The sequence below is a fragment of the Phalangium opilio genome, unplaced genomic scaffold, assembly GCF_054372755.1.
Source record: "Phalangium opilio isolate 3A_F unplaced genomic scaffold, DU_Popi_V2 ptg000085l_1, whole genome shotgun sequence".
NCBI lineage: Eukaryota > Metazoa > Arthropoda > Arachnida > Opiliones > Phalangiidae > Phalangium > Phalangium opilio.
This window is the reverse complement of record NW_028324190.1, coordinates 469,449-484,333: the sequence shown is the minus strand read 5'-3', so window position 1 is coordinate 484,333 and position 14,885 is coordinate 469,449. Positions and strand designations below refer to the sequence as shown.

General features: G+C 37.4%; 1 protein-coding gene across 1 annotated transcript; it reads left to right on the top strand.

Annotated features, from left to right (window-relative positions):
• The first annotated feature begins 8,406 nt into the window (after positions 1–8,406).
• Positions 8,407–9,782, top strand: LOC149650595 (uncharacterized). Its single transcript, XM_089849107.1, has 4 exons — positions 8,407–8,611; positions 8,663–8,785; positions 8,837–9,317; positions 9,539–9,782. The coding sequence occupies exons 1-4, from the start codon at positions 8,407–8,409 to the stop codon at positions 9,780–9,782; spliced, it is 1,053 nt and encodes a 350-aa protein (XP_089705233.1).
• Positions 9,783–14,885: the final 5,103 nt, after the last annotated feature.

Below are 14,885 nucleotides of genomic sequence, written 5' to 3'. Positions count from 1 at the left end.
AAAATCGCTCTAATGGAATGGGTGTTTAGTAAAATCGCTCTAATGGGATGAGTGTTTAGTAAAATCGCTCTAATGGAATGACTGTTTAGTAAAATCGCTCTAATGGGGTGAGTATTTAGTAAAATCGCTCAAATGCGATGAGTGTTTAGTAAAAACGATCTAAAGGAATGACTCTTTAGTAAAAACGCTCTAATGGAATGAGTGTTTAGTAAAATCGCTCTAATGGAATGAGTGTTTAGTAAAATCGCTCTAATGGAATGAGTGTTTAGTAAAATCGCTCGAATGGGATGAGTATCTAGTAAAATCGCTCAAATGAGATGAGTGTTTAGTAAAATCGCTCTAATGGAATGAGTGTTTAGTAAAATCGCTCTAATAGGATGAGTGTTTAGAAAAATCGCTCTAATGGGATGAGTGTTTAGAAAAATCGCTCAAACGAGATGAGTGTTTAGTAAAATCGCTCTAATGAGATGAGTGATTAGTTAAATCGCTCTAATGGGATGAGTGTTTAGTAAAATCGCTCTAATGGGATGAGTGTTTAGTAAAATCGCTCTAATGGAATGAGTGTTCAGTAAAATCGCTCTAATGGGATGAGTGTTTAGCAAAATCGCTCTAATGGGATGAGTGTTTAGCAAAATCGCTCAAATGAGATGAGTGTTTAGTAAAATCGCTCTAATGAGATGAGTGTTTAGCAAAATCGCTCAAATGAGATGAGTGTTTAGCAAAATCGCTCAAATGAGATGAGTGTTTAGTAAAATCGCTCAAATGAGATGAGTGTTTAGTAAAATCGCTCTAATGGAATGAGTGTTCAGTAAAATCGCTCTAATGGAATGAGTGTTCAGTAAAATCGCTCTAATGGGATGAGTGTTTAGCAAAATCGCTCTAATGGGATGAGTGTTTAGCAAAATCGCTCAAATGAGATGAGTGTTTAGTAAAATCGCTCTAATGAGATGAGTGTCTAGCAAAATCGCTCAAACGAGATGAGTGTTTAGTAAAATCGCTCAAATGAGATGAGTGTTTAGTAAAATCGCTCTAATGGCTAAGTGCGCTTTTGTGAATGCGTAACTGAGAAATGTGCTTTGGATTTTTCGTTTAACTCGATAGTTATTTTCTTTTACATCTTCGCTGAATTTTCAAACAGAATATACCAATCATTAATATTTGGTGAAATATCTAAAAACTACGCCTAAAATATTACATTATTGAATAATTAATGATAAAGGTTTTAACATTATATCAAGAGCTTTCAGATTCGACTAGAGTAAACTGAGTTTAAATATCACATTAACCTTTTTCGCGTTGGACAAAAGTAATTTTGAAGTTTTTAATATCTGAACCGAAACTGGTTCGTTAGGTTTTTCCTAGCTCCACATTTTTTTCGTGACATTTCTAAGTAAAGTCCGATGAAAGCAGTGAACCATCCCAATAAAAGTCCATAAAAGACGTAGGCCAAGTCCCCTAAACCAATCAAACTGACATTTATTGCATCCAGTGTCTCTTTTGTCTGTAACTTGTTATCATCGGCATCCCACTTCTCTAAGAGACCCGAAGACAGGAAGATTCCCAACCTAGAATTACAGACACGATTTCTTTATAAGTTATGTTGTCTATAAGAGAATAGTTCATTTCTTACCAAGTATTGACAGCGTGTTTACAATGAAAGTTCTTTCGAAATACTAGAGCTATATGAGAGATGTAGAAATTTTCGATAGCCCAATGAAATTTGTGCAATGGATAGCCACTCGAAGCTAATTTGTCTTGCATAGTAGCCCTCTCAGAAATAGCCGCCAACTTTTCATTCAGAATAGCATTAAATGTTTTGTGGCCTTTAGCCTTGAATTTTTTGTACGCAGCGTTGGCGAGGGTTTTCATATAACCAATTTTCGAATTTTCCAACTGAAAAATTCATAAAGTTTCTAATCAAGCAGCTAAGACACGACAGTTTAAAACTCAACAACATGACAGAATAAAAGAATATTAAATAACATTGGGTTATATAGCAGTAAAAAATCAATAGCGGCTTTCAATCAAAACTTGACTTTCGCTCATTGTTCGCCTCCAGAATACCACCAAGTGTCTTCACAGATTTGCAGTTCAACAAGTTGAAGTGACTCAGAAAGGGTGAGGAAACAGTCTATGATGGACAAATGATCTTCATCTGCTTGTTTAAAGCCATAGCCTTGTAGGACTTGATTGATACGCTTATTCCAGCAGCGGGGTGATGGTTTCTTCGTTGTACTTTGTACGAAAGACCCAACGATTTCCGATGATTTTCCGACCAGGCGGAGGATAAATCACTTCGTAAACCTCGTGATTTTTCATGGATGCCAATTCAGCATTAATTCCATTGAGCCATTGTTCCTGATTTCCAGTTGATCGGGGTTCTTCTATCGTGTTAGGTGCAAATCGGCAAGGCCTTTTCTCTAGGAGGACAGAAATCCCACGGTAGCACTCTATTTTTTCTCTATCTCGAATTGTACGTCCATCTGCTGGTTCTTCTTTTGACGCAGAGGAAATGACCCTATCCGCGGTTTCAGGTGGGACTTCATGTTCGTCCTTGCATGCGATATCATCTAGTTCTTGACTGACTCGGGGTGTGTGCTCGTCCTGGAACAATACGTTTGCAGGAACACACACCATAAGATCAATGACATACTTCTATGGGGTGAATTTAACATTTCTTTATCGCAAAACATCATTTAGTTTCGGATCAAAAATGCGATATCGATCAGCGTTATCTTCGTAGCCGACAAGGAATCCCATGTAAGCCTTCTTGGCCAATTTCTTTTGTTTTTCTATCGGTATGCGCACAAAGCATTCAGTTCCGAACACTCAAAAGTGTTTGATCCTCGAGATTGGCTTGTTTGTCTATAGCTTGTAGGGTTTTTTTCCAGGTATACGCGTTGGCGCTAAACCATTCAAAATATAGACAACTGTGTTTACTCCTTCAGCACTGAGCTTTGAAGGCAAGTTTGACTTAGTATGCAGCATAGTCCGTACGGATTCCATGATCGTACGGTTTTCTCGTTTTGCAAGACCATTCTTGGCATTGAAGTACGGTGATTCAGTCCAATTTGCCTTGTCCAACTTTGGAATTCTTTATTTATATATTCGGTGCCGTTATCCGTAAGTAATTTCTTTACAATGTGACAATGGCTCTGAATGGTGGCTAGATAACTCCTTGAAACATTGTAGAACTTCAAATTTCTTCTCAAGGAAGTACAGTCGCGATCAAAAGTTTCCGGCCGTTTTCATTCGGTCGCCATTTTTTTCTATAATAGCTAGAGCAACGAGTAAGACGTTTTTGGAAAGGCTGAGCCCTTGAAAATCCGATGCCATCGAAATTAATAGAACATCTTGAAAGGAGCACGAGCAACACATGAATTTGTAAATTATCGCAAAATGACGACACGAAATACTTCTTCGAATTTGTTGTGGTTGAACTCATGTTATGCATAACGTTACCCAGAAACCGAATCTGTTTTCAAAATTAAAATCGGATTTGAACTTCAAAGGTTATTAAAGAAATAGTGACGCAAAAAAAAACACTTTCCCATTAATTATAATTAAATTAGAGTTGCTGGTCAGAGTTTCTAGACAGCCGGACAGAATCTGAATGATTTTGTTTGGGTGACTACTGTTCAATAACAGTGATAGAACTGGACAGGGCGAATGTTTATAGAATGGTGTAATTGACGAAGGGCGTTTAATGTCGGGGTTGGGCAGGGAATGTGGAGTTGTGACTGATATTGATCCTCAGCATGACAAAATATGCACACGGCAACTTTGAAACCTCATTGCCAGCTTTTTTTGCCAGGGAAAAACTACAAGGTAGGACACGTGTGACACGTGATATTATTTAAGCAGACAGTGTCTGTTGCATTTGGACAACCGCCATTTGTTTTTGGAGCGCCTAGAGTGTTGTTGCGCAAAGATAGGGCAAAATTTGTATACCCGCGCGTTCAAGTTTACTTGCCATATCAACAAGAAAAGTCGAAAGCACTGAACAACTAGTCTGTTGTCAAAGCTACTTGAATTAAGGATATAGATTAATTTCAAAAGAAGATTCGCATGCCGTTGCAGAGTTGTAGGATTGAGTTTCCGCTGGTGTAGTATTCCGCTTTCAAAACGGATCTCTTCTTACAAGTCAATCGCGGCTCCTTTTGACCCGCCTTTCTATGTTTATCAGTAGGGTGTTTTCGTGGTTCAATGATTAGAAGAAACGGTGATAATAACGTTGGCCGAATCGAACTCAATTCTGTTTTGGCAGAATATAATGTGGCCGCTATATATTTATATTGCAAATTATACAAAAACGAGTTTTGCTTCGCAGTCCTTAAAAAACTGCATTTATACACAATCCGCGACACTTTTTCAAACCCACAAAGGGCCAGAAACTAGAAATTATTATATGTATTGCAATTTGAAATGAAGTTTAATCGTTTTGAGAAATTTGCTTTTAATTGCGTAGTTCAAACATTTGTTATGATTAGAAATTTTACAACAAAAACGGGTATAAATGCGGCGTTTCGGAACAAAGAGCTAAATCAAGGACGATTATAACTCGAGTTCGAATTGAAGTTTAAAACTTATACAAGATGTAACAACACACATATGAACATCTTTTATGAATGTATGATAAATGTCAGAAATACGACACTGCTTTTCACATCAGAATGAGGGACCTCATTTTAGGAGTACTATAGCGACATTTTACTCTAAATAAGTGTTCTTATCTCTTCCACCCTGAAAAATTAAAATGCTAAAAGCTCATTTTGTATTTTTTCGGCTTAATTATTTGACAGGGATAAGTTTTTACGGGAACAGATTCTACATAATTTCACACGTGAAAATCTAAGCTCCCTTTATATCGAAACGCCGCATTTATACCCGTTTTTGTTGTAAAATTTCTAATCATAACAAATGTTTGAACTACGCAATTAAAAGCAAATTTCTCAAAACGATTAAACTTCATTTCAAATTGCAATACATATAATAATTTCTAGTTTCTGGCCCTTTGTGGGTTTGAAAAAGTGTCGCGGATTGTGTATAAATGCAGTTTTTTAAGGACTGCGAAGCAAAACTCGTTTTTGTATAATATCTGTCCCTTTTTGGGGAGAAACGTTATTTGGGAATAAATTAGTTCTGGAATAGTCAAACTCAATCGTCCAATTTTTTAAGACTAATTATATAGTATTTCACTAAATCGTAACTTACATTTGGAAATTGGAATGGTCGGATAATACAATGCACTGTATAAAAACACACTATTCTAAATATTCGTTGAAACCATGTGAAAATTATAAAAATTCTCCAACTATTTCTTTGTGATCATTTAACCTTAGGCTTAGAAAGACAAAAAATAGGCCCAAAAAGTTTTAAAAAAATCACGTGAACTTAATTAGAGAATCAAATTGGTGAAATTAAGCGCGAGATTTGAATTGAAACTTTTATTGAAATGCAGCGCGTGCTGGCGCGTGAGCTAGCACGTGGTTTAAAAATATTTTTTTTGAAACCTATAGAAAAAGGCCAATTTAACCTTACACTACGAGAAATGAGATACTATACCTTTTCAGCCTTTGCTAGTGCTGTAAAGTTAGGCTGTGAAAAAAGTGTACCCCCTTGGTCGCGAAAATGTTTCCACCTCATAATGTTAAGCTCCATAGAGTTTAACATTATGATTTCGGATTGAGTATAAATAGAAAATCCCTGACGGGATTTTCTTAATGTGTAAAATCAGTTTGGTGGAATCTGTTTTAATTAATTAATTCCGGTTCTGTGGGCATGCTTTATTTAGATATAGACAGAAAAAATAACACAGTTGGAAAATAGTGATAATTTTTATTCAATTTTATTTTGTTTTCTACTTCAAAGATAATCATTCGGCACATTTTAAAGGAATCAGTGTTAATAATTAACTAATATCAAAAGTTGATGAGAGGAAGAGTATGAAAATGGCCAAAAGTCGCGAGTCATTAGAGTTTCACCGTAGTTCACCGTTTTATTGGCGTAGCTATACTGGGCCTGTTCACTCCAATAAAATAGGTCTTGTGTTAATTCGCGGTTACACGGTTACCGTCGTCTGCTATTTTGTTTGCTAGAACTTCCTCGATTTGTGTTTGTAGTCAGGACAGAGTAGCTGGTAATGTTTTAAAAGGTATTTGAAGGTATAATATGGATTTAAGTAAGGTTATCGAAGCAATAGAAGAGCACATAAAACTAGATACGTTTAAAATAAATCTCGGTAATTTAGCTATAGCGCGTGCAGCTTGCGTCGTGATGCGCGTGATCGAGTGGGCTATGGTTAAACCAAGGAGCATAAATGTCTGAACTACTTTCAGTCGCGAGTTTGCAAGTCCATCAGTCACTAGTAAACTAAATAGTTATTGGCGAAACTTTGATGTCCGCGTTTTTTAACACAGGCTCTATGGCCATTTTCATACTTTCCCTCTCATCCACATTTGCTAATATTACAATTTATACTTAATAATGCGACCAGTAACCGCCATTATCGAACACTTCTCTTACTCGATTGGGCATTGATTCATTGTAGGATTGGAATAATTCCTCATTCAGCTTTAGATCTCGCCAAGCATTTTGCACAGCCTCCAACAACTCTTGGACATTTCTCACGTTTCTGTGATCAATAACACGAACCATTTTTTTATTCCAGGCCAATGGGCAACGGAATAAATACAGCTAATGTTTTACCTAAAAAGTGAGAAATAAAAAATTAGTAAGAAAATTAAAGTATAAAAGCGAATAGACCCAACCAACAAATAAACAAGTTGGCTTGGTCTCGTCTCAATTTAAGGGATATGATCACGTGACTAACGAAGTTGACTTTAGTACCATCTGTTGTTGAGCGACGAAAATAAATCTCTTCTTTTTCTGTTAGGCTCACTATGAACCGCGGAACAAGCCAAGTCTTAGCTTACGAACTGGGTCTGTGTAACGACTAACGAACGAGGAACGGCCGTAACTGGATTTCCTTTTTTGTGATAAACTGATAAGTAATTTTAAAAATGAGTTTACAAGGAGGATCCGTTTGTTGCGTAAATAATTGCAAAAGTTTTACGAGGAATCATCGTGACTTGATAAACAAGAAAATCAGCATTCATACTTTCCCCAAAGACTATGCTCTTCGTAATGAATGGATAGCCCGAATACACCTAAGTTATAACAATAGTGATAGCCGTGATGGTTCAAACTCAAAGAGAAGAAAATTTCAACCAAAGAAATACAGCCTTGTTTGTGGGCTACATTTTAATAAGAATGGTAAAAAAGGGCCTCTTGATAAGGTTTCCATACACATTGGCTGTCATGAGTTGTCGAAAAGTATCTTTTATTCAACTACCAAGTTTCTTGATCCAAGGAACGATACATTTTTATTAAATATTGGAGCAGAAGTAGAAGTAGGTCAAGGTCTGTATACCGCTTCGCATTATTAGGTCGGAGCATCCTTCAGGGGTGGTAAGCGGGAGATTCTCCTTTTTGTAGTAGGGGGCTCTAGTAATTTTTTCCCTTACTATGACGTCTTACGTGGGCGAGAAACAAGTATCCGCGTTAGCTGCGTCCAGAGACAGAGAGAGAAAACGTCTCTCTACTTCGAAAATTGTATACCCCCTTTCTTCTTCACCCCTACCTAACTTTCAATGGTTTAGGGCGAGGCCGATTATCCGTTATAAATTCAAATCTTAGGCGGTAACGGCGCGTTGCGCTTCGCCTTTAGTTGCTTTCAGACTGATTCTTTCTGAAAGGTAAATATTATTTACGTCATGAACTTTTAACTTAATGTAAGGTTTTACAAATCTACGAACTATTATAAGAATGAATTATTGCCATCACCTTTCAAAGCAAACCAAAGCTATCGATAAAATTAAAATGAAAAAAGTTACAACTTGAAATAAAACTTGTTACAAAATACTTGGTCTTTTCATTTTAAATATAGGTCTACTATGGGTACATTATAATTATCCTAAATACCGGTGAACATTAGCAATTTTGAATGGAAAAAAACCTTCGTGTTTACACGTATATAGCGGTCTTTAATGTCGTTCACCTTTTTCCGAACATACAAACAGCTCATATATAAGACAGCTCGCGTATTCTCTGGCGCCCACGTATGACGTCAATGAAAAGAGCTAGACGATAGAGGTAGCTAGAACGGTAAACCGTAAAATCCCAACACCGAATACGCCTGCCTTGGAAGTAGGTGTGGTTGAGGAGTTGCCAACCCCCCAAGTGTATACGTTCAAAGCAGTGGGACCACATTTAGGTGAGTTATCAAACGTACACACTTTTAACCAACTATTTAATCAATATTAAATAATATGTTTCTTGAAAGATCACACATATTGTTCGAATACAAAGAACCTCGCAGAACAATTTCTAAAGAAGATATAGCTAATGGAGTTGCAAGAGAAGAAATTAGAAAGAGAGTTATTGGAAGCTCACAACACCATTAAGTATTTGCAAACTGAAAACATTCAGTTGAAGAATGAAATTCAACATCATCAAAAGGAAAAGAAAGGAAAAGACGAGGAAATGAAAAAACATAAATTTACACTTGAAAACGTGTCACGAAACCCAGAAAACCTGAGATTTTACACTGGTTTTGCATCCATCGATGATTTCAACTTGTTATAAAAACATGTTGAATCAGCCCTACCGAAAGTTTCATTGTACTATAATGGGAAAGGCAACGAAAGAAGTAATGATCGTAATGAATCCTCTCGTGGAAGGCCAATGGCGTTAGAATTCAAGGAACAACTTTTTATGACTCTTTGTAAGCTACGAGTAGGCTTGTTAAACCGAGATTTGGCGTTTCGTTTTCAAGTTAGTCTGTCTACAATTAGCAACTACATCACTACGTGGTTAGATTTACAATATGCAAAATTAACAATAATACCTATTTGGCCATCAAGGCAAGTTGTGGATCAAAACATGCCACCGGAATTCAAAGAAAAATTCTCTTCTACGAGAGTCATTATCGACTGTACTAAATTTTTTATAGAGATACCATCTGATTACAGTACTCAGTGCGACACTTATTCAAACTACAAACGACACACAACAGCGAAGGGTCTCATAGGCATTGCTCCAAATGGATTTGTCTCATTTGTTGCTCCATTAGCTCCTGGAATTGAGTCTGACACTGAATTAACAGCCAATAGTGGACTTATCGTACTGTTGGATGAAGGATATTCTTGTATGGCTGACCGTGGTTTCTTAATCCAAGATATTCTCGTTGCCAAAGGAGTGAATTTGAATATTCCTCCTTTCTTAGGAGACCGGGCACAATTATCCTTCTGCGTAGAGTTTGCAAGTTCTCTCCCCGCTTGTTAAAAGGAGTTTTCCTCCGCGGTCTAACCCGGTTTCTCCTTTCCATCAAAACTTGCAGAGGTTAACGGTAATAGTTAGTATAGGGCACTGTAGGTTAGCTGTGGCATAGGGGCTAGCCACCACCCCTCTATGCATTGTAAAGGGACCCACCTGTGAATAAGTAGCGAGTTGACTTAGTGTGGATATCTCTTCCTAGACCAAGCTTAGATTTAGATTTAGATTTAGAAACTGATGAGCAACACACTAGAGATATAGCTAGTGTGCGAATATATGTTGAAAAGGTCATTAAAGAACTTAAGACTTTTCTGAAATACACTTTCTCAAATTCTTCGCATTCAAATTTAGAAAAAATTTGGTTCATTTGCTGCTATCTTTTAAATTTCATTAATGAGCCACTACTAGACAGGAAGAGTTCAGATGATATCAGAGACGAAAATTAAATTGCAAAATGTGCTAAATCCATTTTTTTATTCTTTTTAAGAAAATATATGAACATTTCTAACAGTTTTAAAACATGTTATTAAAATGAACTTATCACATTATATTTAAAAATATTTGGCATTCCATTCGTAAAGTTATCACACCAAAACTGGTTTAAACATAAATACTTTAGGAACTATGTAGTATCACTAGCCATGAAATGACTAAAGTAAAATTCATCTAATTTAGGCATTATGGTTTTAAAAAACATATCACTGTCAAAATTTATCCGTTCACAGAATATATTTTCACCCGCATCATGTAGAAAGTCGCACCATGGTAATCCAGCTACTCGTAACTGGCCTTCGACCTGGTAGTAGTAATTATGTGTAAGGTTTAAATGAATGTTTCCGGAAGCATCTTTTTTCAAACAGATGGTAAGTTTCAGATCTTTTTTAGAAATTGCTTCATCAATTGTTAGATGTAACTCCTTTACTTTTGCAAGTGTTTTAATTTCTAAAAGACCATAATCTTGAGTCTCTTCGTCATAGAAAAGGCTATCCGGAGATGCTCCTATTACTGGAAAGCCAGGATTAATCACTAATCCCACTTTAAACGCATGCACCTTGTTCAATTTGACTAGTGAGCAACATTTTTGTAATGCAGCAGCTTCATTTTCAAGCCCCTCTCTGACATACTTCATCCTGCTGATGTCTACAGCGCCTTTCAAACTTTGTATAAATTTTGACGTGACTTTAGGCCGTCTTTTCCCAATTTGTCCAAATTTAGATGCAGACAACCTTCCTTGTCTCTCTGTTCTCCAGAGTTGTGACGCAGCTTGTTCTCTTGTATTTTGTTCTATTAATCTAGCTTCCCCCATTGTAACTTTCAATGCATCTGTCTTGGGTGGTTAGCGGAATGCGTTGAAATTTTTCTATTGTTGACTCTTCCATGGAAATATCATTACTCTTGTTAAAACAAATAGGTTTCAATTCAAAAGCCCAGTAGTTCTCTTTCTGTAAAATTTGTTTCAACATTTTACGTTTTCCTACAGCTTTTAGGTCTTCACAAAAGCGCTGAATTTCGGTACATTCTACCGAAGATGGTGATCCTTTAGGTAAAGAAAAATAATTTGCAAGGCAAATTTTTCTTGGTTTATTATTGCTATCCTTTTTTCCCGGAGTAAATTTAACAAAATCTAAAGTACTAAATTTTGATGTGGTTAAATTTCTTTTCACATTAAATTTTCCCCATTTTTGGGCTACTTCCGATGGAGAAATATCATTCGGTATAAATTTTAAACCTTCCAAAACACAGTCTTGGATGAACCATAAAGTAGCTGCAACATGACAGCAAACTCCTATTCTCCCAGATTTGCATTCACATGATCCACTTTTCACATCCCCTTTTGTTGAATCCAAGACAACATGAACATTGTAAATCTTCTGTGCTTTGTACGAAGCATGAACTTTTGACTTTACATGCGTAAAACTATTTGATTTGTCGTGAGAAATTAAAACGTTTGTAACTCTCTTTGCTTTAAACATTCTGTAGCCTTTAATTTTATGTTTCTGACTTTTTGTAGAACCATGGTGATTGTGAATAACACTATAGTTGAAGTTGATTGGAACGCTTTTCAACTGCTTTGTCAAGTTGCCCTTTGGTAACGAAAGAGACTTGTTTGCCGAAATGGCTTTAAGAGGTGATCTGCAGGGAATTGCATAAACAAAAAGTTTGAAATTTTCCGAAGCCTTGGCTGTCTAGTTATTAATAGTCAGAATAAAATACCACAAGCCTTTCTTTCTCTTCTGTAAGAATATCCATTTTCAACTACTTTGTTTATGAAGTAACCTAGAGTGATATTAGTATAGTTTTATGTTTCAGAAACTAGCAACTAATTAGAAATTAAGTTTACTCACCAAAATTGTCGTTCACCTTTGACAAAACTCGAGACAAGACGACCTCGTTCATGCAGACGACAGAGTTTGACTCTTGGTGTTAAGTAGGTTCTGCGCATGGCAAAATAAAGCCAATCAGGCTATCCCTTTCTCGCCTCAAAACCCTTGAACGAGACCTGAGCCGTTATAAAAATTCCAAGGATTTGTTGGTTGGGTCTATGAAACCCATAATAGATCACAGTTCAATCGTGGAATCCTAACGCGAAAAATGGGCGATCGAATTGAAGTAAGGCGTCAGATAGTATAGTTGCATCAACAAGGATTTTCAAATAGAAAGATTGCAAGGCAGTTGAACGTTTCTCGCGCTGCAGTAGCTACGTGGGTAGATAGATTCCGCAACAATGAGTTTAATGGCGGGGCGGACTTGGAACGCGCCGGAAGACCTAAGGTTTTGTCTGCCAGAGATTCGCGTCGTCTAGTCAGAACCAGTAGAGCGCAACCATTTCTGACAGCCAGAGGCCTGCGAACGGAACTAGAACTCCAAGCGTCCTTACCAACTGTGAGAAGGGAGTTGTTCAGGCATGACCTTCACGGACGCATTGCCTGCAAGAAAGTGAAGTTAAGCGCAGAAAACCGACGAGGGAGACCATTTATACTGGACACCCGAGCAGTGGGCGCGAGTGACATTCACGGACGAAAAAAGCTTCGTTGTTGGGCACAAAGGCCAGGTAATGAGTGTCTTTAACGAGTAATTAGAATAATAGTTTAAGCATTCGTCAATATTTTATATTTAAGATCTGGGTTAGAAGGCCAATCGGTACGCGCTTCGACGAACCATACGTAACCGAGGTTCAAAGAAGCGGTCGGTTTTCCATAAACTGTTGGGGCTGGCTATCGGCAGCTAACTCCGGATGTCTTGTTCACATCCAAGGGAGAAATACCGCGCAACGATATGTCGAGTTATTGGAGAACGATGCCCTTCCAAGAATCCTGGAAAGGTTTCCGAACGAGGATGTCGACTTTATGCACGACAGAGCCCCGATTCACACGGCAAAAATCGCAACCCAAGCATTGTAAAGGCTTAGAGAAATTCATGGATTTAGAGTAAGTTATTTTGTTTACTTTTGTATAAGTATTTAAATCAATTGGACATTGCGACCTTGTAGTTAATGGTTTATTTATTTGAAGGTCATGAATTGGCCTGCTAAGGGATGCGACATGAATCCAATTGAGAATCTTTGGGCGAAAATGGTTCGTGTAATTGATCACAGAAACTTGAAAAATGTCCAAGAGTTGTTGGAAGCTGTGCAAAATGCTTGGCGAGATCTAAAGCTGAATGAGGAATTATTCCAATCCTACAATGATTCAATGCCCAGTCGAGTAAGAGAAGTGTTCGATAATGGCCGCATTATTAAGTATAAATTGTAACATTAGTTAATTATTAACACTGATTCCTTTAAAATGTGCCGAATGATTATCTTTGAAGTAGAAAACAAAATAAAATTGAATAAAAATTATCACTATTTTCCAACTGTGTTATTTTTTCTGTCTATATCTAAATAAAGCATGCCCACAGAACCGGAATTAATTAATTAAAACAGATTCCACCAAACTGATTTTACACATTGGCAATATAAATATATAGCGGCCACATTATATTCTGCCAAAACAGAATTGAGTTCGATTCGGCCAACGTTATTATCACCGTTTCTTCTAATCATTGAACCACGAAAACACCCTACTGATAAACATAGAAAGGCGGGTCAAAAGGAGCCGCGATTGACTTGTAAGAAGAGATCCGTTTTGAAAGCGGAATACTACACCAGCGGAAACTCAATCCTACAACTCTGCAACGGCATGCGAATCTTCTTTTGAAATTAATCTATATCCTTAATTCAAGTAGCTTTGACAACAGACTAGTTGTTCAGTGCTTTCGACTTTTCTTGTTGATATGGCAAGTAAACTTGAACGCGCGGGTATACAAATTTTGCCCTATCTTTGCGCAACAACACTCTAGGCGCTCCAAAAACAAATGGCGGTTGTCCAAATGCAACAGACACTGTCTGCTTAAATAATATCACGTGTCACACGTGTCCTACCTTGTAGTTTTTCCCTGGCAAAAAAAGCTGGCAATGAGGTTTCAAAGTTGCCGTGTGCATATTTTGTCATGCTGAGGATCAATATCAGTCACAACTCCACATTCCCTGCCCAACCCCGACATTAAACGTCCTTCGTCAATTACACCATTCTATAAACATTCGCCCTGTCCAGTTCTATCACTGTTATTGAACAGTAGTCACCCAAACAAAATCATTCAGATTCTGTCCGGCTGTCTAGAAACTCTGACCAGCAACCAGCCATTATGAAACAATGTCGATCATGAATAGGTAAGCACTCAATTTTCCTTCAGTCATCCAAAGCGTGGATGATTCTCAAATTTGCGAATCATCTACCAACATGACTCTTTGAGACTTTAATGTCGAAAACGTGAATAAGCGCCACCGAAACGAAATTCAAGTTTCCATACGTCTCCCATTAGTCTACCCTTCCACCTTCACATGTCTAAACAAATATCCGAGATTTAGACAACTAGTGAACATTTCCATTACAATTGTATAAGTTTACGTTCTAGGGTGAAGCTTGATTTTAATACGGTGTGGGCCAACTTGTTTTTCTCAGCTATAGCTTAGAGCATAGTTGGTTTGACTCTAATTTAATTATAATTAATGGGAAAGTGTTTTTTTGCGTCACTATTTCCTTAATAACCTTTGAAGTTCAAATCCGATTTTAATTTTGAAAACAGATTCGGTTTCTGGGTAACGTTATGCATAACATGAGACCAACCACAACAAATTCGATGAAATATTTCGTGACGCCATTTTGCGATAATTTACACATTCAAGTGTTGCTCGTGCTCCTTTTAAGATTTTCTATTAAATTCGATGGCATCGGGTTTTCAAGGGCTCAGCTTTTCCAAAATCGTCTTACTCGTCGCTCTAGCTATTATAGAAAAAAATGGCGATCGAATGAAAACGGCCGGGAACTTTTTATCGCGACTGTACGTCACTTGTAGACCAGAAAATTAGTCCTTGAAAAGTAGATAATAACGTTTTCCCTTCATCGATGGCGTAGGTGCCGGTCCCCAGGTCACCTGGCTTTTCTGCCTTGTCCAAGCGCACACCAAATCCGCTGCGTGACACATTGCCATAAATGCAACCTTTGCAT

Bases quoted from the DNA above. Each gene is read 5' to 3' on its own strand.
- LOC149650595 (XM_089849107.1), top strand. From the start codon at position 8,407: ATGGAGTTGCAAGAGAAGAAATTAGAAAGAGAGTTATTGGAAGCTCAC. The intron at 8,612-8,662 runs GTTTTGCATCCA...ATGTTGAATCAG, and splicing joins AAACCTGAGATTTTACACTG to CCCTACCGAAAGTTTCATTG. The intron at 8,786-8,836 runs GTAAGCTACGAG...TTCGTTTTCAAG, and splicing joins ACAACTTTTTATGACTCTTT to TTAGTCTGTCTACAATTAGC.